The sequence below is a fragment of the Plecotus auritus genome, assembly GCF_963455305.1.
Source record: "Plecotus auritus genome assembly, chromosome: 3".
In the NCBI taxonomy this organism is placed as follows: Eukaryota; Metazoa; Chordata; class Mammalia; order Chiroptera; family Vespertilionidae; genus Plecotus; species Plecotus auritus.
Window position 1 is genome coordinate 125,558,335 of NC_137772.1, and position 24,131 is coordinate 125,582,465.

General features: G+C 47.4%; 1 protein-coding gene across 1 annotated transcript; it reads right to left on the reverse strand.

Annotated features, from left to right (window-relative positions):
• Positions 1-1,742: 1,742 nt before the first annotated feature.
• Positions 1,743-2,988, reverse strand: GSX1 (GS homeobox 1; the record flags this gene model as incomplete). Its single annotated transcript, XM_080661872.1, has 2 exons — positions 1,743-2,122; positions 2,571-2,988. The coding sequence occupies 2 exons, from the start codon at positions 2,986-2,988 to the stop codon at positions 1,743-1,745; spliced, it is 798 nt and encodes a 265-aa protein (XP_080517998.1).
• Positions 2,989-24,131: the final 21,143 nt, after the last annotated feature.

The window sequence follows — 24,131 nt, forward strand, 5'->3', positions numbered from 1 at the left end:
CGCTGCTTCTCACATCCAATGACCCGAGCGGCAAAAATACCTCCCTCGGGAGGTCGAGCGTTTCCTGTCTCTGAGAAGCAACCCAGCTCCGCATCTCCTATTTCTACTAGCCCCGGTGATGCCCTCCGCCCCCCCCCCCCCCAACACACACACCCCTCTGCGCAAGGAGGGCCAGGGGATGGATTCTAAGCTGCAGGGAACTGTGGGATGGTAACAGGAATCCGTGAGAACATAAGGTTCCCGATCCAGGCTCCGGCTCACAGGGCCCTTCTGGGGGATTCAGGCGCAGGATCCCTGTGAGTTCTCAGAATGGGGCCCGCTAGGTCCGCTAAAGGAATTTGTCTCAAAGCAAAGCGAGGGGCCTTCCGAGAGAAGGCCGCGCCATCCCGTAGGGAATCTGCGAGGGACAGAGTTCTTGAGCCGCCCAGGGGTGATCTCTGTCTGCCCTTGGGATGGAGGTCGGGACAGCCAAACCAAGAGGGCTGGGGGTGAGGAGGGGTGGTAGGCGGAGGGGGCGTTACAGATGTTAAGTTCTGAGGCACAACACGGGGAGGGACCCCTCCTTTCCTGGGAGTTCAGCTCTTCTGCCCTCGGGGTGCATGTGAGCCAGGCCCGCCGGAGCTGGATGGAGACCAAGGAGCGCACGCGCCAGCTGGAGTCTCTGCGGGGCAGAGCGGGCAGAGATGCAGAGCAGAGCGCGCACCTGCCGTCCCCTCCCTGCCTCGCCCTAGGGGGAAACCCTAACCCAGCTCAGAGCCCGTCCAGTCCACTGTGGAAGCCTCGGGATCCAGAGCCTCGTGGATTTCTAAGAAAAAAAAGTTTATTTTAAATTTTTTACAGAAATAAATAAATAAATATCTTCTGGTATTACAGAGACGGTACAGTTACACAGCTAGGCCTGGGCGGGGCGGGGTCTGGGGTATAGGGTAAGAGAGGGGTCTTCACAGGAGGAGAGCCAGAGCCTCCGGGGGGAGGCAGAGCCCCTCCAAAACAAAATTAATTGGGTTTTCCCCGACCTGAATATCGAGGGCGACATTTCTCTTCTGGAAGAGGAGCTGGGGTACAGCAAGGACTGGTTGAAGGAGAAGTGGACTGGCTGAACTTGGAGGAGGGGGCGAGAAAGGAAAAGGAAAAAGCAGGGATTCATAAGTGTGTGTGGGGTTGGATAAACGACCACAGGAAGGAGGTGGGGAGGGAGAGAAAGAAAGAAGAGAAAGGAAGGAAGGAAGGAAGGAAGGAAGGAAGGAAGGAAGGAAGGAAGGAAGGAAGGGAGGGAGGGAGGGAGGGAGGGAGGGAGGGAGGGAGGGAGGAAGAAGGAAAGAAAGAAGGAAAGAAAGGAAAGGAACAGACGTTCTAGGGGTGAAAGGCTGAGCTTGAGCAAGGGCGGGGGAGAGTAGAGGAAGCGAGGAGCCCTGAACCAATTCAGAGAGGGCAGGCGAGGAGGTGCTGAAGGCCAGCAAGGCTCTGGGCCAGGCTGCGTGCCTGCGGAGGCCGCTATGCCCCGTGGTTGAGAAGGACTCGAGCTCTTGCAGTGTTCACAGCTTGGAGTCCATTCTGAAGGGCCACGGGCCCTGGGATGGGGATACCAGAGTCAGATCTCTGCCAAGCTCTCAGGGCCGGGGGGCCTCCGCAAAGCGTTGCCAAATTTGTGCGTGGTCGCCATTTGGCCGCGGAGTCCCAGGATCAGTCTTTGAGGCTTACGAAGGAAGGGCCTGGGGTGGGAGACCTGGGGAGTCATACGTCTAGGGAGTGACCGTGAGATCCCGGTCGTCTTTCCCCGAAGAAGACGGAGACATGGGCAATTCTTCATCATCCTCCGAGCACTTGGCTGAGGACAGTGACGCGCACTTGCAGCCTTGCGGTGCGCCTCCGCCGGCACCCGCGTTCCCGCCACCGCCGCGGTGGTTGCTGCCTTTGCCCTCCTTCTTGTGCTTCACCCTGCGATTCTGAAACCAGATCTTCACCTGCTTCTCAGACAGATTCAGGTAGGTCGCGATCTCAATGCGGCGCAGGCGGGACAGATACATGTTAGAGGCGAACTCACGCTCCAGCTCCAGCAGCTGCGTGCTGGTAAAGGCGGTGCGCATCCTCTTGCTGCTGGGCAGCTGGTTTGAGCTGCTGTCTGGGGGAGTGAGGTGAGAGAGGGAAGTGATCAGACCCTGCGCTGTGAGCCCGATCTTGTTAGGCGGTCTTTAGGATCCCAGGACTTTGGCCTTTCACCCACCTCTTTGCCCCTAACGCAAGGCACAGCAGCATGACCGCGGGTCTCTCCTTGTCAAGTCATGGGACTCCGATCCTCCCGGAGTATCTCGGCCCTGGTACTCCTTTATGGAGTGCCCTGAACCCCAATCCTCACTCCTTCCTGGGCCCCCCCTCCAAGACCCGGGTCGTCTGCTTTCAACCTCCCTCCGGCTTCCTGTTCTTGTCCTCCATCCCAACACCACCCTGAGTGTCCCCCTCAGGGCCCCGACACGACTCTCATGTCCCCATAATGCCCAGGTTTCATCATTCCCCATCTGACTCGTCAACTTTCATGGGGCCACCTATGCTCTGTGCCCCGCGCGGCTTACCCACGGAGATGCAGTGGAACTGCCTGGGGTCGGGCAGCGGATAGGAGGTCTGGTAGAGCGCGGCGGCGGCGGCAGCGGCGGCGGCGGCCGAGCCGTGAGCAACCCCGGGCGACACGGCTGAGTGCTGGCGGCCCAGGGGTGCATGGCAGTACTGCGAGCCGAAAGGCGGGAAGGACGCCTTGAGCAGAGGCAGCGTGGGCGGCCCGGGGGGCCCGTGCAGTTGCGAGGCGGTGACGCAGAGCGGGCACACACACAGCAGCCCGGCCTTGCGCGCGTGGCAGGCGCCGGACGAGAAGCCGTGCAGTGTGTGAGGCGGAGGCACCGCATAGGGAAAGAGCGGCGGCGGGCTGCCCTCGGGCGCCTTCTTCTCAGCCGCCTCGCGCAGTACTAGCGAGTCCACCAGAAAGGAGCGCGGCATGGCCCTAGTGCGCTGTATCCCCGCCACCAGCTCGCTCTCTGCGCCCTGCTCACCTTGGGGCTCTCCACGCGCTTCCACGAGCGACGGCAGCGTGCACCTGCCTCTTCCCCAGAGGCTGAAGGCGCCTCTGAAGCCGAGGCTGAAGCCGCCTCCTCTGCAGCAGTGGGCGCCGCCCAAAGAGCGCGGGGTGCTGGCCAGAGCTAGTGGTGCTGAAAGGCGCCGGCGGCGTTGCTTAAATAGGACTATTGCCATGTGATGGGCTACGCCAGGAGCGGCCCGGGCCTCTCAATAGGGTTTTTGTGCCTTTTCTCTTGGCATTCACTCTGCACGCTTCCTCATTATTTCACTTGTTAACTAAATGAACTGCATAATGTACTCTATTCTTGTCAACCCCACCCACGCCGCAACAGGCGCCCTCGCCCCCTCCTCTCCCTTTTGCAGGTTTATTTTCTCATTCTCCTGCGATTTAATATTCTTCTTTTCCTCTTTATTCCTTACTCCCCTTTGGCTTTGTATTGGCGATCGGCCCGTTTATCTTATTGGTTTTGCACGCCTCCCCCCAGCTGCCTTGCTTCCACAGATCTCCATGGGCGCTCACCCCTATCTTCTGTGGGCACTTGGTCTCCATCACCTTCCTTCTCACATCTCACCCGGACCCCCACAATCATGCTGCCTCCACTCAGTGCGCTCAATTCAGCGCTGTGAACCCTGAAGGCATCCCTACAGCCGGCCTCCGATTTCCACCTGTGGAATCTCTTTCCCTCTCTCTGAGTCTGGAAGCAGGAGGACCCGGGCTCCTTGCAGGGGCCGCTGGGCAAAAGGAGAAGGGCTCGGTATTCCTTCCCTAGCACTAGCCCCATCACTGCCCCACTTTTCTCTAATTTTGACGCTGTCTATAACGCCCAGTCTTAGTTCAGTAGATGCTTGTCCACCAGCACTTTCGTCAGGGCCAGGGCCGTGGGTGTAAAGAGGAAATCAACCGCTAAGAGTCAGTGGCCAGAGACAAGAGATGAGAAACAAGAGCCTAGACCGCGAATGGAGATCTTGCACCCCCCCTGCTCCCCCCCACCCCCCGCCACACACACACAATGTGGCCAGTGTAGACTTTCGGCTGGCGCCCTCTCCACTCCTGAACACTCCATAGACTCCTGGGTGCGCTGGCAGGAGCAGCGCAAGGGGCAGTTGTAGTTTCAGCTTCTGTGCCCTGGCCCACCCCCACCGAGCTCCCCTCTCCCCCAGACTTTCTCCTGCCGTGTCACTCTTATTTCTGGTCACACAATGGTTAAACAACTTCAAACGCTTAGCGCTGTGTACACAGCTTCAGCTTTTTAAATCATCAGCGGGCTCAAAGCTTTGAGCAGGAGCCTTTTCCATACAATGGGAAATTAGCATAAATATTTCGAATTTACAGCCAGGGCTTTCCACGGAAGACGTTTACTTTCGATTTTATTGGAACCAAGTCGCTGCAGTCACCTGCTCCCTGAATAGAATTGTGAGAAATGGAGAGGGAATCCGCTCAAGGGAAGGAGACAGCCCGGAACCAAGGCGTGCACATGGAATCTCATCACCGATGAAATCTTTCAATAACCACAGCAACAAATTATAACTGATTAAAAAGCAGAGGGTTTGCGAGAAAATAACTGATTCTAGAAAGGGAGAAGAGCAGTGGGGAAAATAACCTGTCACCTAGCAGGATGAGTAAGGGAGCAAAGCTTCTCTTTTGGGGGGGCGGGCGGAAGGGGGCGCGGAGGTCACTGTTGCCCCAACGCCATTGTCTGCTCCACGCTTCAGGGTGGTGCTTGTAAACCAGACCGAGTGCACCCTGAAGCCTCGTGCCGGTTCTAATTGCTCTGGGGAAAACTTGTGCTGGTCTGGGCCCCTGAGACTGAGAGATCCGAGAGAGTGGACGGGCCTGGAGAGGCCTCCTGGCTGGGCAGAGGCGGACTGAAGAGGCGTGGGGTGCGGGCGGCCCCCGAGGAGTGAAAGGGACCGCCGCTGTCAGGAGCCCGGTTCTCCTGGGAGCAGCCGCCGGCGCCCGGGGAAGAAAGGGTTAAGAGCCCCTGAAAGCGAGCAAGGCCAAAGAAAATGGGGGTCGGGGGCGGAATAACCATTTTCCCCCCTCCAGCCTCAGGACCTTATTGAATGTCATTGAAGAAAGTTTTGAATGCCAGATAAAGAGAAGCGAATTAAAGTGTGTGACAGCGGAGGATAAGCGCACACAAAGAGAACTCTGTCACACTTTGGGGCAAAATCCGTGGGCTTTTTACCAAGTTTCTTCGCTATGATTGAATTAAGTAATAGGAAAACATTTTCTTTCAGTTTAGAGCCATTAGACAAAAACTTCAAAGCGAATAACACTTTTAAATGTGCGGCCCACAATGGATCGGTTTTGGGCTGAAATGTTTAAATGGTTTGTTCGGCAACTCGGCGCGGGAGAGACCCGGGCCCAGCGGAACGGCGCCTGCGAGAGGGCTGTGGGGAGTGTGGTCGGAGGCCTAGAAAGGACCCGCCTGATCCGCGGGTTCCAAGCCCGGCTGCGGCTCCAAGGGGGCTCGCGGCTTGCCGGTCCCGGGCTGCAGGGTGCGCCCCGGCATCTGGCGATTTCAGAATTTAGTTCTGTGCCGGCCTAGAAGGCCAGCTCTGCAGGTCGCGGGATTGGGCGCCGCCCGGCGAGAGGAGAGAGCTCAGCCGTCTGGGTGACCAGCGTCTGGGCTCTGCGGCCCCCCGCCCGGTTTTTGGCGCTGCTCTCTCTGAGTCCGGGCGAGGGGCGGGGGCGGCTCCCCGGGTACCCTAGGGAGGCTGAACTGGTGTCCGGTACAAAGCTCCTCCCCGGCGGTTTTCGGCGCGGTTTGATTGCAGTCGCCAGAGCAAAGCCCCCTAGAGAGGGTGGGAGTAGGCGGCGGGATTAGTCTGACAGCCCGGGAGAGGGGCCCCGGGAACCCCTCTGCCTCGTGGGCCCAGCTCTGCTCTCAGAGTTGGTTTTCAAGTATCCATCAGGGAGTGTTTAACATGGAATAATTTCTCTTGTCCCGGGCTTTTATTCTCTTTTCATACTGCCCCGTTTCCTGTTGGTAGAGAGAACACTCCATTTTTCTTTTGGAAATGTAGCTCAGACATTTGCAGCAAAAACTGAACAAATGGGAGGGGGGTGTCCTTGTTCCCTGACTTCCTGCACATATTTCTCCAAATGTCTTTTCTTCTCAGGGAGGCCAACGACCCTATTTAAAAACATTACTCCTTTCTCCTCACACTCCCCAGTCTGGCTCCTTGCTTTATCAATACCTTGTAATTTCCATGTCTTTTACTTATTTATTTTTTTTGTTTCTGACACCCACCCCACACACCTCTACACACACTGACATATATGCCCCATTGAGGACCAGCATTTTGTCTATCTTGTGCATTACTGTACCCTGACTCAGAAAAATTCCGGTGCATAGTAGTGTTCAGTGTATCTCTGCTGGATAAGATGCCTGACTCAGGAGGTAGCCTGGGTAAGAGGATTTCCTAGTTTGCCTCTTTAATACAACTAGACACTTAGGAGCATGGCGTAGGGTGACTGACCTGCAGGGACTCTCTCCCAGCCACTATACCCTTTCCAGTGACTGAATCATCACAGGAGCTCAACAAGTGTCTTGAGTGAATGGCAGATCTGTAGGTACCCAGCCCTCTACAGGGAGTGTTCAACATGGAATAATTCCTCTGATCCCAGTCTTTTCTCTCTTTTCATACTGCCCCCTTTCCTGTTGGTAGAGAGAATAGGTTCTCTCATGAGGATAGATGGCCCAGTTCAAAGCAGTTCCAGTGTCCCATTCTTTTTTTTTTAAATTATTATATTTTTATTGATTTCAGAGAGGAAGAGAGAGGGAGAGAGAGAGAGAAACATCAATGATGAGAGAGAATCATTGATCGGCTGCCTCCTGCACACCCCCCTATGGGGGATTGAGCCTGCAATCCAGGCATGTGCCCTGACTGGAATTGAACCCGTGACTTTTCAGTCCACAGGCTAATGCTCTGTCCACTGAGCCAAACCAGCTAGGGCCCAGTGTCCCATTCTGCAGGATTTGGATGAACCCATTGGCAGCTCAAGGCTAAGGGCTGTTATCTAGGTCTTTTCATGGTGTATAGCACAAGATGGATTAGGAAATGAAGAGATGTGACATATGTCCTGGAATTATCAATGATATTTCTGCTCTTTCTGATTTGAGGCATTGGAGTGGGGATTATGTACACATAATTATATACACATAAATTCCAAATCTCTCTCTTCATCTCTAATCCCCACTTTCAAATCAAACTTCTCATTATGGGACATCAGCAGAAGGCTCTAAGGTTCAGGGTTAAAAAAAGACACATCCAAATATGACATAATGTCACCCCCCCCCAAGCAGAAGTGGGCCCTGCTCTTGAGCCCCCTGTCAATGGTGACCAGGTCAATGGTGACTCAGACAACCCCCCACCCCCACCCCAGGAGAGAGTAGCTGTTCAATTGAGTAGAGAGGTAGGAGGGTACCTGGTTTGCCAGGGGATGAGGAATGCATCTGGAAGCCACTCCTTAAAAAGTGGCTCTTTAAAAGCATCATATTAAAAAGTGTTATTTGCTTTTACGTTTTTGTATAATGGTACTAACTATTACTTAATTCAATAATAGCAAAGAGACTTGGTAAAAAGCCCATAGACTTTGTCCCAAAGTGTGAAAGAGTTCTCTCTGTGTCTGCTGTCAAGACCTCCCTCCAAGATCTGGGAGTGGAGGGTGCCTGCAGTGGGGTGAAAGAGATGCCTAGATGGGAGTGTGAGCAGGAAGTGGAGGTCCAGACATGAGGAGCCATGCTAACAGATTTGAACTTGATCCTCTTCAGAGATTTTAAAACAATGAAAGGAACAGGTCAGATCCGAACTTCAGAAACATAACTGGAAGCGGTAGAAGGTTCTGCTGGCAGGACAGAGAGGCCAGAGCAGGGTTCAACATAGCTTGTAAATGAATGTTTATTGAACTTTTGAATGAACAAATGTAAAGACAAGCAAGAAGATTGTATTAGTTCAAGTGATGGATAATTGACCATCTAAGCGGGGGTGGGGCAGGAGGATCAGAATTAGGAAGTATTTGAGAGAATCTGAAGGGGGGATGAGTATGACCAATTAGGTGTGTGTGTGTGTGTGTGTGTGTGTGTGTGTGTGTGTGTGTGTGTATGAAAGAGAGGGAGTGAAACACATTCGTAATTTGAGGAAATTGGTGGTTGGTGTACTGAAGGCAGAGAATGCACTCAAAAGCAGAGCCCACTTCTGCTTGTGAAGGTGTGACATTATGTCAAATTTGGATGTGATTAGAGATGGAGAAAAAGATTTGGAATCTATGTGTACAAAAATGATAGCTTTAGTCTTAGGATGGATGAACTTGAGTATTCCTAGGAATACCCATATTTAAAGAGGTGAGTGGAGGGCTCCTTACAAGTCAGAGAAGCAATTTCAGCATTTTGTTCTTGGACCACTAGAAAGTACTTAAGATAAAACCTTCATATGGAAAGAGTGGAGCAGAAAGAAAAGAACCGGGGCCACTTAAATCAAGGAACTGCCTAGTATTTTATGCAAGTGGAAGAAAAATACTTACCTTTATTATTATTGTTTGGATATTCTATGACATGCAGCTGTATCTTATCATAACTAATATGGTCCCCCAACCTGTGATTCTTCCAGATAATTGGAATCACATCAAATGATGGAATCAATGGTAATCATGTCATAGCTGTTGGGATAGCCTATAGTTCTTTCCCAATTAGATTACAACCCTTAAGGGCAAGGATTAAGACATATATTTTGGTTTCACCAACCTTTATCACAGTGTTTGGCACATGACATATATTTAGTAAATGTTTAATGTTAGTGCTAATGGCTGTAAAGAGCTGTCCTTTCTTTCTATCTAGTCAGTGCATCACAGCTGCATCTGGATGAGCATTTCAGGATTTCAAATGCTTTCTTTTTCTTTTCCTTTTAAATAATTTTTAATTTTTCAATTACAGTTAACATACAATATTATATTAGTTTTAGGTCTACAACATAGTGATTAGACATTTATACAATGTATGAAGCTATCACCCTGATAAATCTAGTACCCACCTGACACCATATAGTTATTACAATATTATTGACTATATTCTTTATGCTATCCTTCACATCCCCATGACTACCAATTTATACTTTTTAATCCCTTTTCCCTTTTCACCCATTCTCCCAATGCCCCTTCTATTGGGCAGCTGTCAAATGTTCTCTATATCTATGAGCCTGTTTCTGTTCTGCTTGTTCATTTACTTTGTTTTTTAAATTCCACATATAAGTGAAATCATCTGGCATTTGTATTTATCTGTCTAATTTATTTCACTTAGTACAATACCTTCTAGGCCCATCCATGTTATTGCAGATGGCAAGGTTTCATTATTTTTTATGGCTGGATCACATTCCATTATATATAAGCACTACTGTTTCTTTATCCATTTATCTATCGATGGACACTTAGTTACTTCCTTATCTTGGCTATTGTGAATAATGCTGCAATGAGTATATGATTGTATATGTCTTTTCAATTTAGTGTTTGGGTTTTTTGTGTTTTTGTTTTGTTTTGTTTTGTTTTTGGATAAATACCCAGGAGTGGAATTTCTTGGTCCTTCTTTGTCTCTTGTTATAGCCTTTGTTTTAAAATTAATTTTGTCTGGTATAAATATTTCTACCCCAGCTTTTTTTGTTTTGTTTTTATTTTCATGAAATATATTTTCACATCCCTTTACTTCCAGTCTTTGTGTGTCTTTAAGTCTGAAGTGAGTCTCTTGTAGACAGCATATGTAAGAGTCTTGTTTGTTATCTGTTCAGCCACTGTATGTCTTTTTATTGGAGCATTGAATCCATTTGCACTTAAGGTAATTGTTGATAGACATATATTTATTGCCATTTATTATTCATACTAGAGGCCTAGTGCATGAATTCATGCATGGGTGAGGTTTGGCCACCCCCCTGATGGGGGCCAATCAGGGTCTGGCTGGCAGGGGTGGGGAGGGACGTGGGAGGTTGGCTGGTTGGTCTCACCCCTGATTGGGTTGGGGAGGCCAATCAGGTGTGAGGCTGTCCAGGGGGAGGGGCAGCAGGAGTTTGGGGGCACCGATTGCGGCCCCGATTGGGCTGGTTGGCCACCACAGTGCACGTCATAGCGACTGGTCATTTCAGTCATTCCAGTCATTCCAGTGACTTGGCTTTTATGTATATACTAGGGGCCCGGTGCACGAAATTCATGCACTGGAAGGGGGGTTCCCTCAGCCCAGCCTGCCCCCTCTCACATACTGGGAGCTCTCAGGGAATGTCCTACTGATGGCTTAGGGGAGCCCTTAGGGGATGTCCTAAGCCGCAGTCTGGCCTCCCTTTGTGGGAGGCGACCAGGCTGATCAGGGAAAGGCACCAGCCCCATCACCCCGCTGCTGCAGCCACTGCCAGTCACTGCAGCCACCAAGGTGTTTTCATCATGAAAAAATGACAACTTTTTAGGCATTTTCAAGATGTATCTTTCATAGGATATGACATTTCCTTCTTTTTTTCCTTTTTTTTTATCCTCACCTGAGGATATGTTTCCATTGATTTTTAGAGAATGTGGAAGAGAAAGGGAAAGACAGAGAGAGACATCAAAGTGAGAGGAACACTTTGATTGGTTCCCTCCTGCATGAGCCCTGACCTGGGCCCCAGCCAGGGAGGAGCCTGAAACCTAGGTACATGCCCTTGATCAGAATCTAACCCAGACCCTGCGGTTGGCAAACCTAGGCATTATCTACTGAGCCAAACCACCTAGGGCAGGATATGACATTTCTTAGCCCTCCAGCAGCGGACCTTCATTTTTTTCTCCCAGAGTGTGGTGGAAAAGCCCTAGATCACCTTTTTGGATTCTTATACCCAAGTTACTAAGAATATTACCAGTGGCATACAGGGAGCTTAGCCAATGAGCAGTCAGAATAGGTGTTTCCTCTGTAGTCCATACCTATCTCCTCCGATCTCCAGCTCCACCCCTGCCAAGGCCTAAAGCCTCGGGGACTGGGCAGGGGCCCCCCAGTTCCCTCCAATCTCCAGCTCCATCCCTGCCCAGGCCTAAAGCCTCCAGCCCTGGGTGGGGGACCCCCAGCTCCCTCCGATCACCCAGCTTCACCTCCGGCCAAGGCCTAAAGCCTCCAGCCCTGGGCAGGGGACCCCCAGCTCACTCTGATTGCCTGGCTCCACCCCCGGTCAAGGCTGCAAGCCTCTGGCTGAGGCTCAGGCCCTGGGCGGGGGACCCCCAGCTCGCTCCAATCACCCAGCTCTACCCCCGGCCAAGGCCAGCAAGGGCAGGCGGAAAGCTTGGCTTCCTCCATTGCCGGGGAAACCCAAGCCTCCCTCCTGCTCTCTGTGGCCGTAGCCATCTTGGTTGGGTTTATTTGCATATTCACTCCTGATTGGCTGGTGGGCATGGCTTGTGTTTGTAGCGGAGGTATGGTCAATTTGCATATTACTCTTTTATTAGATAGGATCAATTTTAAATAATTATCCTTCTTCTTCTTCTTCTTCTTCTTCTCCTCCTCCTCCTCCTCCTCCTCCTCCTCCTTATTCTTTTTCTTGTAGTCCCTTTAACATTTCTTATATTATTAGTTTGGTGGTGATGATCTCCTTTATCTTTTTCTTATCTGTGAAGCTCTTTATTTCTCCTTTGATTCTAAATGATAGCTTTGCTGAGTAGAGTAATCTTAGTTGTAGGTTCTTGCTTTTCATCACTTTGAATATTTCTTGCCACTTCCTTCTGGCCTTTCTGTTGAAAAATCAGCTGACAGTCTTATGAGGGCTCCCTTGTAGGTAACTAACTGCTTTTCTCTTGCTGCTTTTAATATTCTCTCTTGGTCTTTAGCCTTTGGCATTTTAATTATGATGTGTCTTGGTGTGGGTCTGTTTGGTTTCATCTTGTTTGGGACTTTCTGTGCTTCCTGGACTTGTATGTCTAGTTCCTTCACCAGGTTAGGGAAGTTTTCTGTTATTAATTTTGCAAATAGATTTTTCATTCTTTGCTCTCTCTCCTCCTTCTGGCAGCCCTGTGATAAGAATGTTGGTATGCATGAAGTTGTCCCAGAAGCTCTTTACACTATCCTCAGTTTTTGGATTCTTTTTGCTGTTCTGATTGTGCATTTTCTGCTTTCTCATCTTCCAAACCTCTGGACTGATCCTCTATCTACTGTACTGTTGATTCCCTGTAACATATTCTTCATTTCAGTTAGTGTATCCTTCATTTCTGACTGGTTCTTTTTATGTTTCCTACCTCTTTGTTGAGGTTCTTAGTAACTTCCTCTACTCCTTCCTAAGTTCATTGAGCACCCTTATAACCAGTGTTTTGAACTCTGCATCTGGTATATTGCTTGTCTACATTTTGTTTAGTTCTTTTCCTGGAGATGTCTCCTGTTCTTTCTCTGGGGACATGTTTCTTTGTCTCCTCATTTTGGCTACCTCCCTATGTTTGTTTCTATGTATTAGACAGAGCTTCTATATCTCCTGGTCTTGGTAGAATGACCTTATGTAGTGGGTGTCCTATAGGGCACAATGGAGCAGCCTCCCTACTCACCTGAACTGAGCACTACAAGTGCACCCCCTGTGTGGGTTGTGTGCACTGTCCTGTTGTAGTTAAGCCTCTATTGCTGTTGGCACATCCATAGAAAGAATATACCCCCAGGCCAATCAGCTATAAGGACTGGCCATAAATACTGTGGAGTATCTGCTGTGCTGGGGTTGACCCTACAGAGCAGGACTTACTTCAGAGGGGCTCTGGTGTCTGCTGAATCCACCCCTTGAGTGTGTCACTGGTGGAGGTGGTTGGGTGGTCTAAAGCTGTCTACCAGGTGTGCTGGCTCCAGGGGGATCCTGGGAGGTGCAGGCTGAGGTCAGTTGTCACTTGTGCCCTGCCTGGGGCCTCCCAGCATGAGTTACAAAGCAATCTGCAGATGGCTGCTACTTGTGCTGGGTTTGCTACAGTTTTCTTAGAGTCAAATTGGAATAATACCTCACCTTCTTTGTAAATATGAAAGATGATGTACCTGTAACCTGAAAGTCACCAGGTTTTCCAATCAATGCATGGAGGTGAAGGCAATTAATATCAACAACCTAGAGTTTCTATTTGAACTTTGCAGGACTTCTGGCCTCAGTTGTAAAATGCCTCCCTTTCCCATGGTTTCCTGGAAGTTCTTCATGGGCTGCCTTACAAGTGCCCACAGGCCATTCTGTAAGCTGGCACCCACAATGACACCCATCATGTGCTTCCTTTCCAGAGAGTTTTCTCCTCAGCCATGCGCTCAGCCTGGGGTAAATATACAGCCTCCTTCCCCAGTTCACTCCAGGACCACGGTTTATTCCTTGTGCACTCATAAAGCCCCAACCTAAGCATACTGTCCAAGATAGAGAGTGCCCTTAGTAAATGTAAGCTATGTTTTCTTTCCTAGATGACAGGATGCAGAAATGTTGGTGAGGCTGTCTCTTTGCATGGATTGTCCAGCCCAAGTAATTCACACCAAACCTTCTCTTTTTCTCTTCCATATTGACATCCCTGGAAGCAAAAATGATTTCTGGGGGGATGATGGTGATTTCCTACTAAGAGACCTTAAAAATGAGTATAGAGCATTTACTAAGGATTTCATTAGGAAGTGTTTACAAATTTAAAGAAGAAGAAAACATGATGGACTTGAAACAGACATAATCAGTCTCAGCTCAAGTAGCTTTCCATTGAATTAGTCCCCTTTCTCCCCTATGGATGACAGTGACTCTTGAAGCATGAGGCTGAACTTTATTGCCTATGGTATAAGGTAAGATTCCCATCAGAAAACTTGGTTTTGAGACCTCTTAGTGTAAATGCTCCATGTCTTGTCTGTCTTTCTCAGCCAGAGCCTACAGCTCAAGATCAGCCAGGTAGCAGCATAAAACAATAAATCCATGGACAGTGAGATGTCTTTGGCTGTTCATTCTTCTCCACACACACTCCTCCTTTCCCATTTTTACTAGAGCAGACCCCTCCTCCAACCTCCCATTCTCTGAAAGCCTTTGACTCAAAAACACTCAAGAAAGCAAAGACAAGCTGCTGGAAGAGAAAGGGCAGATGACTTGTTTAAGGCTGAAATTCTGTGGTATGTCATACAGAGCAGAGCAGACTGGCTAAAAAGTCCTAGGGATTCTGTGACCATCACCCCCACCCTCACCCCCAACTAACACAGCCAAGTTCCAGTTTTGTTCAGCAAAAAGCACTTGGGTTAGCAATTTCTCAGAGCCATAATGAGCAGGTGATTAATGATGGATGGGAGGGATTCCCAGGGAAGGCTACTGCCAAAAGACCTTGGTTCTTGCAGGAGCTGCTCTGGGATTTTCTTAGTGATGCCCTTAACCCTGGTGGGGAGCTGAATATTTCTGCCCTAGTTGGCATAGAAAAGCCAATGAAGTACCAATGGATTCTTCTGGGGCCATATTATCTTGTAGTCATGTATTTTTCCAAAGGGTAATATTCCCACTACTTGGCTGGTGTTCCTCATCCTTAAGAACCCTAGTTCTTAATTCCCACAAAGAAGATTACATCTGTCATCATTACTTGAGTAATTTTAACTGCATAAATCTCTGTGTCATTTTGGAGTACCAGGATAGGTACAACAAAAGCAGACCCTTGTAAAATGGAAAAAAAAATTGAACAGTTGGAATGCATGGAGAATGATTTATTAGTGGATCTTCTCTAAGTAGGCCTTGTGCCTCTGAGAGAAGTCCTATTTCCAGCTAATGATGCAGAGTTAGTGAGTAAACTGAATTCCTGAGAAAAGTTACTTTCTTTTACTTCTCTAGCTATGAAGTAAAAGCTAATACCACAGGACAGTTCTTACCAGCCAAAAACTGAAAGCTAAGTTTAGCCTAAGCTTTCATTACCCATTAAATTTCAAAGCATAAATTGGAAACAACCTGATAGGTCTCTCTAACTTAGGCCCTCTTGATAAGTCTCCTGATCTTGCAGGAACTTCACTCTAGAACCACACTCTGGCAGTGGCACTAATTTATAATGCAAAAAGTCTCTGTTTAGGGTACAGACACTTCCTTACTCATCCCCATCCCAACATTAGACATCATTAATGGGGCAGGTTCTAAAATTATCAATACCAACTGCCTAATGTCTTTCTTGATTCTATTATAGGTGTAAATTTTTTTTTTTTTTACACCACACTTAGCACTAGCAGGCCTAAGTAGCTTCATCGAGCTGGTTTCTTTCAGAGGGAGGGGCTGGTCTGTTGATCTGTTTTTCAGGAGCACTTTAGGAAGATGGTGATGGAAACAGATGCTTCCCCTGTGAATATTTCTTTAGGTGGCAATTGGCTTATGAGAGGATGTATTTCTAAAATATTTAAAAATCAAGTCAAATAAATTATTAACCAAAAACTATCTCAAACCATAACATCTGACTAATAAAATTTTATATTCTTAATCAGTAGTTCACTTTATTGTTAAAATATGTTGTAATTCTGTTTTATGACATAGAGTCTAAAGGGTGGATATTTTTCTGGTGTTTCCCAATTCTTTGCTGAGAGAGACTTAAAAATAGTATTTGGTTTCATTAAATTAATTGGTCAGAATTTAATACTTATGTGCCAGGAAGATGTACAAACTTATTTAATCCTCATGATCAATAAAATGAACTACAAATTAGGAATTAAAAGTATGTATTTTTTTTTGTCAGATATTATTATTTGGGACAGTTTTTGGTTAGTAATATATTTTACTGGAAGTTCATATACTTGAGAAGCATATGAGATAGGTATTATTATTATTTTTATTTCACAGATGTGGAAATTGAGGCATCCTATCTAATAAAAGAGTAATATGCAAATTAACCATCACTCCGCCACACCAACAAGTGACACCCATCAGCCAATCAGGAGCGAGTATGCAAATTAACCCAACCAAGATTGCTGGAGCCATGGAGGGAGCAGGAGGCTTGGGTTTCCCCAGCAATGGAGGAAGCCAAGCTTTCTGCACACCCTGGCAGGCCCAGGCCTCCACTCAAGGCTACAAAGTTTCAATTATAGAAGACAAATAAATCCCAGATACCAGGGCCTCCGTTTGGGTCACCGGGGGGCATGGCCAGCCTGCAAACCACCACAGGCCCCTCACCCAGGCCACCCCACACCCCAAGGGAACCCTCATCCTTCAGGCCAAACCAGCTGGCCCCCACCCATGCACCAGGCCTCTTTCCTATCTAATAAGAGTAATATGCAAATTGACCATCACTCCAACACACAAGATGCCTGCCCCCATGTGGTCAAAGATGGCTGCCCCCATGTGGACTCAAGATGGCCACCACAAGATGGCCAGCATGGGAGGGCAGTTGGGAGGGACCAGGCCTGCAAGGGAGGTCAGTTGGGGGTGATCAAGACTGCAGGGGAGGACAGTTAGGGGTGACCAGGCCAGCAGAGGAGGGAAGTTGGGGGCAACCAGGCCGGCAGGGGAAGGCAGTTGGGGGCGACCGGGTCTACAGGGGAGGGCAGTTGGGGGGGACCAGGCCTGCAGGGGAGGGCAGTTAAGGGTGACCAGGCCTGCAGGGGAGGGAAGTTAGGGGCAAACAGGCTGGCAGGGGAGCAGTTAGGCATCAATCAGGCTGGCAGGGGAGTGGTTAGGGGGTGATCAGGCTGGCAGACAGAAGCGGTTAGGGGCAATCAGGAAGGCAGGCAGGCGAGCAGTTGGGAGCCAGCAATCCTGGATTGTGAGAAGGATGTCCGACTGCTCATTTAGGCCCGATCCCGGTAGGATGGGGCCTAAATGGGCAGTCAGACATCCCTCGAGGGGTCCCAGATTGGAGAAGGTGCAGGCTGGGCTGAAGGACACCCCCCCCCCCCCCGTGCATGAATTTTGTGCACCGCGCCTCTAGTAGAGAAATAACTGGCCAAGTTGGAAGAGGCTCAGCTAAAACCTTGAATGACAGTTGGGATAGTTATCACTAAGATGAAGGGAAGAGTGGGTAATGGGGAAATCAGCAATTTCTGTCACTTTTGTTCTAATCCATTGAACAAATATTTATTTGAGTAGGATAACATAGTTGTTAAGAGAAAGGCTTCTGCCAGGGCCTGTGTGACTCAGGTGGTTGTTGGTTTGATTCCTGGTCAGGACACATGCCTGGGTTGTGGGCTTAGTCTCCAATAGGGGGTATGCAGAAGTCAGCCCATTGATGTTTCTCTCCCACATCGATGTTTCTCTTTCTCTCTCCCTTACTCCTTCCCTAAAAATCAATAAAAATATTATTTTGAAAAAAGAGAAAGACCTTGGGGGAGGGGGGGTCAATTGGGGAAAAAGGAGACATATGTAAAACTTCAGACGATAAAAAAAAAAAAAAAAAAGAAAGAAAAAAGAGAAAGACCTCTGAACATACCCTGGCTATGATCTTGGTATATTGTTTAATTCTCTAAGCCTCAGTTGCCACATCTGTAAAATATGAAGCATGATAATGCCTACTTCTTAGAATTGAAATGGCTTGAGAATTCTGGAGTAGTTAGTACTGGGTAAGTCACACAGTAAGTACTCACTAAATGTTAGCTATTATTAGATGCACACAGCATATGGGCAATCTCATGCAAGTCCCAGAGCCCACCCACCTGCATTTCTTAGGAAAGGCAAATCCTGCCAGACCCTGAGAAGAACTCCAGAATAGCACAGTGCAGCGCAGAGGAGTGGACAAGTCAGAAGGCAGTTCTGAGAGAATCACGTCCAGAAGTTACTTCTCAAGATGGGAGGATGACCTTTCTGGTCACCTTTAGAGAGTAGGACAGGGTGGAGGGTTCCAAACTCTCTGTTAGGAGTGACTGAGTCAGCCAGAACCCACATGCCAGGCAAAACCCGTAGACCATGATGTAGACTAAAGGCATAAATGTCTCCTTTACTTTCCATGTCTGGTGAGATGCCGTGGCAGGTGTGAGAACCACTTTGCAACTATGAACTGAGATCAGACTTCTCTATGATCCAGCCAAAGGTGTGACCAGCTCAGATGAGAGAAGCTGAGAAACTCACTTGTGTCACAGAGAAATTAGAGGAAAATGAAAATTAAACAAAACAGAACAGGGGCTCTAATTGGTGGTGTTGGGGTTCTAGAAATGAGAATGTATGCTTCTCCTTTCAATAACTGGAGTACATAGAGATTCAAAAAATCTTTCTTTTTGGAGAATATGTAATATTTTGTTAGGGGAAGGAGGAGAATAATAATGATTCTCACCCCTTCCTACTTCTTTTTTTCCTGCTTTACTCTACCTTTTTCTTTTGCTCTCTAATTTTTTATCATCATCATCACCTTTACCAGCTTTCTAGTGGAAAGCACTCAAGCTTTGGAGAACAATGAGGCTTAGTCTCTACTTATATTAGCACTACGGGAAACAAAAACCATGTCAACTATTTTAAACAGTGAAGGAAGAATTTAATACAGGAAATTTGGAGTTTTCAGAACTGACTCTTGGAAGTGATGGAGAAACATACTATAGAGTGGGAACTTCAGAAAGTTTAACAACACCTAACTATCCAATCACCATTAAGAAAGCGGAGAGTCAGGAGGCTGCCAGTTCCACAGCTGAGCTCAAAGATCACAGTCATAGTTGTGATCTGGGATTAGGGATTTGCTGTTTCTATAATTTCCTTTTGACACTATGAAGCTAGTGACTAGACACTTGAATGTTGCTCTAGAAAACCCCAAATCTCCACAATGATCCTTGCCAGAAGCAACAGCTGACAGAAGGAACATGACCTTGTTGGGAGACAATTTTCCATGGGTCTCTTGTGTCTATACAATTTGTAGATGTATTGTCTGCTTTGTTCTATAGGACCTCTTCAAGGATGCTTGCATAGAAAATTGCCTTAGAGATAGAGATAGGATCTTCCTTTGGATAAAAAAGCAGGCATGTCTACTATCCTATATAATAAAAGAGTAATGTGCAAATCAACCAAATGGCTGAACAGCAGAACGACCATCCGGACGACCATCCGGGACCACCCTATGACACCCACTGGCACCAGGCCAGCCAAGTTGGGTGTGATGTGATTGGTAGGGGCCGGCCATTGCCCCATGATCACCCTGCAGAGGGAGGCCCAGGCCACTGGGCTGTGGCGGGTGGGTGGGACCTCCCTTTGCGAGGGAAGCCCAGGTCCCAGGTGCCAGAGGGAAGCCCGTCCCAGCAGCCAGGGGGAAGGAAGGCCTACTCTTGTATGAATTTTGTGCATTGGGCCTCTAGTCCATTATAAAAAACGTGGGTTCTTTAAGCTCAGGGTTCCTCTCCTTTACCCAAACCCACTGTGTGTGTAGGTGTCACCTGGGCCTCTTCATGTTGCCCTGTAGGAATTGGGGTTTGAGGAACCAGCACAGAAAAAGCTGATAGTCTGGCCACTGTTGTTGTTGGGAGTAATTAAGTCCTTTGTCTATGACCCAGGAGTTTCATGCCTTCTACCAGCACCTATGCTTTTAATATTGAACAAGTACATCTAATTGTTGGAACCTTATGAATAACCTAAACCTTAGCTGAGACATGTAAGTTTAACTTTCTATACTCTTCAGTACAGAAAAGCACCATATTCACCACACATCAATTCAATTCATGTGTGTTGTCTGCAATGAAAGCAATATTGTCTGCTAATGTGAGCTACATTCTGGGCTCTTTTTCTACTCTATTCTAACGCGGTCTTGGTCCTGAACTGAAGAATTTGTCATCTGTTTGGCACATACAACAATGGTGATCACTTATTGCGCTCCCACATCATCTGGAAATTACAATAGATGGTTACATAAGTTACCATTAATGTTGACAACAGCGCTATAAGATAGATATTATTTCATTCCTTTTCCTTATGGAGAAACTTCCACAAGGATCCAGTGACTGCCCAGGGCCATCTAGCTCCAATTTTCTGAGTCAGATTCAGACTTAGGTCTGCCTGACTGCGTTGCCTGGCTCCTCAAGGCTACTGTCACAACGTAGTACAAGGTAGTGTGTACCACACAGTCTTGGTGAAAGTTTTATTTCTGGAAGCATTCCAAGAAGAGCACTTGGTGCCCTGGGGCAGGGAGAAGATGTCTCTGAGGAGGGGAGACTTGACCTGGTCTTCAGGAAAGGTAAGACTTAGATTAATGGGGTGCAAATGGAATGAATGGAATGGGGGAAGAGAGAGAAGCTGGAAAGGACAGTGTGAAAAGATACACAAAAGTATGTGTCAGGAATATAACAAGCTTTGTGGGGATAGAGGAGTAGTGTAGAAAGGAGAGTTTGTTGTAAGGACCTGGTGTGTAAAAAGTGTTGAATTCCAGAATAAAACTGGATCCTATAGATAGTGGCAGGGATACAAAATTGCCATTACATGTCTCCCATTACCTTCTTTTTTCCACTGACTGTTTTTCAACCAAAATAATCCCCCTGGGAAGAAAGAGCAACTCATAATTTGTATAAGCCAGGAATTTCAGGAGGGGAAGTGGCTGCCACTCACCACAGCTTATCTGGGTGACAGCCTCTTCCCCAAATTCTCCAGTTTAGGACCAGGATGGCGCTAGCATAAAGTAGAGAAAGAGCCCAGAATGTAGCTCACATTAGCAGACAATATTGCTTTGATTGCAGACAACACACATGAATTGAATTGATAAAAGAATCTCCCATCAAAGCCAGAAATGAGTGGAAATTAACTTTAACAAAGTAAGTAACTGTGCTCAAGAGACGATGGAAGAAACCCACACTTACTTGGTGCGTGTCAGAGACGCAGAGGAGCAAAGTGTTCAGACCCATCAGTGAGTGCGAGAGTGATTAATAAACACTTACGTGGACATTCATCCAACAGGCGACTGACAAAGCCCCACAATGATGGGGAGAAGGGGCATTTCTTCTTGATAGATGTATGTGAAATGCTCATTTACTCCTTTTTGATGGATTTAAATGGCCAAGTATTCTCTCCATAGAAATTGATTCTGAAATGGTGCTGGGTTAAAAATAAGGGCTAGAGATATAACTATATCAATGTGCCAGGAAATAGATTCATCCTAGTCATCAATGCGTAGATTGAAAATGTGCTGTAGATTAACAGACGTCTGCAGGGGGTGGTGGTGGTGGTGGTGGTGGTGGTGGTGGTGGTGATAGTTACTCTTTTTCAAGTGTAAGGTAAAGTAGACGGGTACACAATCACTCTGCCTAAGATTCTATAAGTAGCATTAGAGACTAAATACTAGCCTTTTTCTCCTTAGTCTGAAACAGTTTAAAAATTACCTACTGGAAACCAGTTCTCAAACAATAGACTTAAGTTTGGACTTACTAAGATTTGCATTGGGTCTGAATTTTCCAATGGAGAGGGCATGAATGTGGCCTCAGAAGACTAGTTAACGTGGCCCCCACAGGCAGGAAGCCATCAGGCCCCATCCACTCTTTTCTTCACAGATAACAAGGCAGGGTTTGATCTGTCAGAGTAAATTATCCACCATTGGCCCCACCAGTCTCTGGCATTCCAGCTGGCATTCTCCTGTGCCCGTTCAGGTGAACCATCGGGAAGTGTGTGACTGAAGGGAGAGAGTCCTGTTTGTGTGACTATTGTGCAATTTCTGCCCCCACCAGTGGTATGAGGCCACAAAAGGTACTCCTGGAATAAATCTCCTGGGAAGACAAGATGTGTCTCCACCAGTCTAGACTAAGGCAAGAGAAGTCTGTCTTTGGGGTTCTAAATAGAGCAACTGTAGTTGATCCCACCTTTATCATTCCCAGAGACTCATAACATACATGGTCTCACGAATCTCACAGTAAAATATCAAAGGCATTCTAAGAGGTCCCAAGACTATTTTTTGAAATGTATACCAGGACACCAAAACACAATTCCTGGCCCCTGCTGGGTCCCCTCTGTTCCTATCTGGGCTGAACAGACTGTGGTGAGCTGGGCAGCCTTCCTTTAGGCTTTCCTCCCTGAAAGAGCCAAAAGAATGATAAAGTAAGGAATGCTCTCCAGGGCTCTGTAGGGTGGCCCTGTATGTATTGGGATTTCTCACAGCTGCAAATGACATAAAATTTGACTAACAATGGTTTAAGCACATAGGAAATTATTCCCCCTGCCCCCCCCTCCACCCCCCCCACACACACACCTAAAAGCAATGTGTGGTGCAGCTAGGTAGCAACACTCTGAGGGGGCCCAGGCTTTCCTTATCTTTCTCTCTGGTCTCCTTGGTCTGCTGTCTTTTGTCTTCATGTGGGCCCTCTGGCGGTTGGCAGAAGGCTGCTGCATGCTAACCCTCACCATGTTCCAGGCAGGGAACAGCAGAAAGAAGATGGATCAAGGATAGGCCATGAGCTTTTCATCAGGAACCAGAGCTTTCTGAGAGCCAGGGAGCCAACAGAGGGGATTGGGGTGTTACTGGGCCAGCCAACAGAGGATGTCTACCACACATACTGACAGCAATGACCACACAAAAGAGAATAAGGGGCACCTCTGGGATGGAAATTGTGATCAGGAGTGTCTCAGTCGGCTGGGCTGCTATGACAAACACCACAAATTGGGTGATTTAAACAATCCACATTTATTTTCTCATGGTGCTAGAGGCTGGAAGTCCGAGGTCAGGGTGCCAGCTGGGGTGGGTCCTGGGTGAGGACATTCTTCCTGGTTTGCAGACAGCTACCTTCCCGTTATGTCCTCACAGGGCATGTTTCTCACTTGAGCAGAGAGAGAAAGCAAGCTCTCTAGGGTCTCTTTGGGAAGGGCACTAATCTTACCCAGAGGGCTCCATCCTCAAGACCTAATCCCTTCCCAAAGCCCACCTCCTAATACCATTACATTTGAGATTAGGGTTTTAACACATGAATTTAGGGAGATGCAAACATTCAGTCCATAGAGGAATGATGGGAATTATAGGGTAGAATTTTAAGTGAGGTTGACTCAAGGTGTGATACCTGGGGGTCCTAAAACTCTGCAGCCTGCCAGGCTCATCTTTTTTTTAAAAAAAAATGATTGAAATAGCTTGTCTTCCCACCTCATCCCAGAAACCATGCAAAACCCAATACCCTCCCAAGATTTCTGTGTGTTTTTTGCCGTCTACTTCCCACAGAGAATTCCCTCACTCAACTGTTCCTCCTCGTTTAACATCAGAACACGGGGCTCTCGCAACTGTGGTGTTTCTTTTTCAGCTCATCAAAACCAGGAGTCCACCCTAACTGGTTTGGCTCAGTGGATAGAGTGTTGGCCTGTGGACTGAAGGGTCCCAGGTTCCATTCCGGTTAAGGGCATGTACCTTGGTTATGGGCACATCCCCAGTGGGGAGTGTGCAGGAGGCAGCTGATCGATGTTTCTCTCTCATCGATGTTTCTAACTCTCTATCCCTCTCCCTTCCTCTCTGTAAAAAAAAATCAATAAAATATATATTTAAAAAAAAAACAAAAACCAGGAGTCCACACAGATCTTTTAGTTATTGTAGTTAGTTGATATTTACTTTAATCACCTTCTTGGTTAAGGAATAAAATGATATTTAGGACAAAGTCTTTCTCAGAATAGTGAGTCTGCATTTTTAAAGAACATTTTCTGAGGAATGACTTACCTTTTAGAATCTGTGATCTAATTCTCAAGGGTCTTTCAGGGCAGACTCTTCTTTTCCACCTTGTGATAATTTTTTTCTTTTCATAGAGTTTTTTAGGCTGATGTTTTTTATTGTGAACTAAATACATAAGTGAGCACTAATTAGTCTCACCTATTTTAACAGACTTTAAGGTCATTTGTTTCCTAAGATCCAGTAGTCATATTTCTTTAACAGAGGGAAAAGATGCTGAAGTCTTTTTTGCCACCCATCACAAATATGAAAATAAACTATTTTATTTTCTTGAGTAATAAATAGCCAAAGGCGCCCTAACCGGTTTGGCTCAGTGGATGGAGCGTCAGCCTGCAGACTCAAGGGTCCCAGGTTCGATTCTGGTCAAGGGCATGTACCTTGGTTGCGGGCACATACCCAGTGGGGAGTGTGCAGGAGGCAGCTGATTAATGTTTCTCTCTCATTGATGTTTCTAACTCTTTATCCCTCTCCCTTCCTCTCTGTAAAAAATCAATAAAATATATTAAAAAAATAAAAAAATAAATAGCCAAAGGCAAAGACCACAAATTAATCT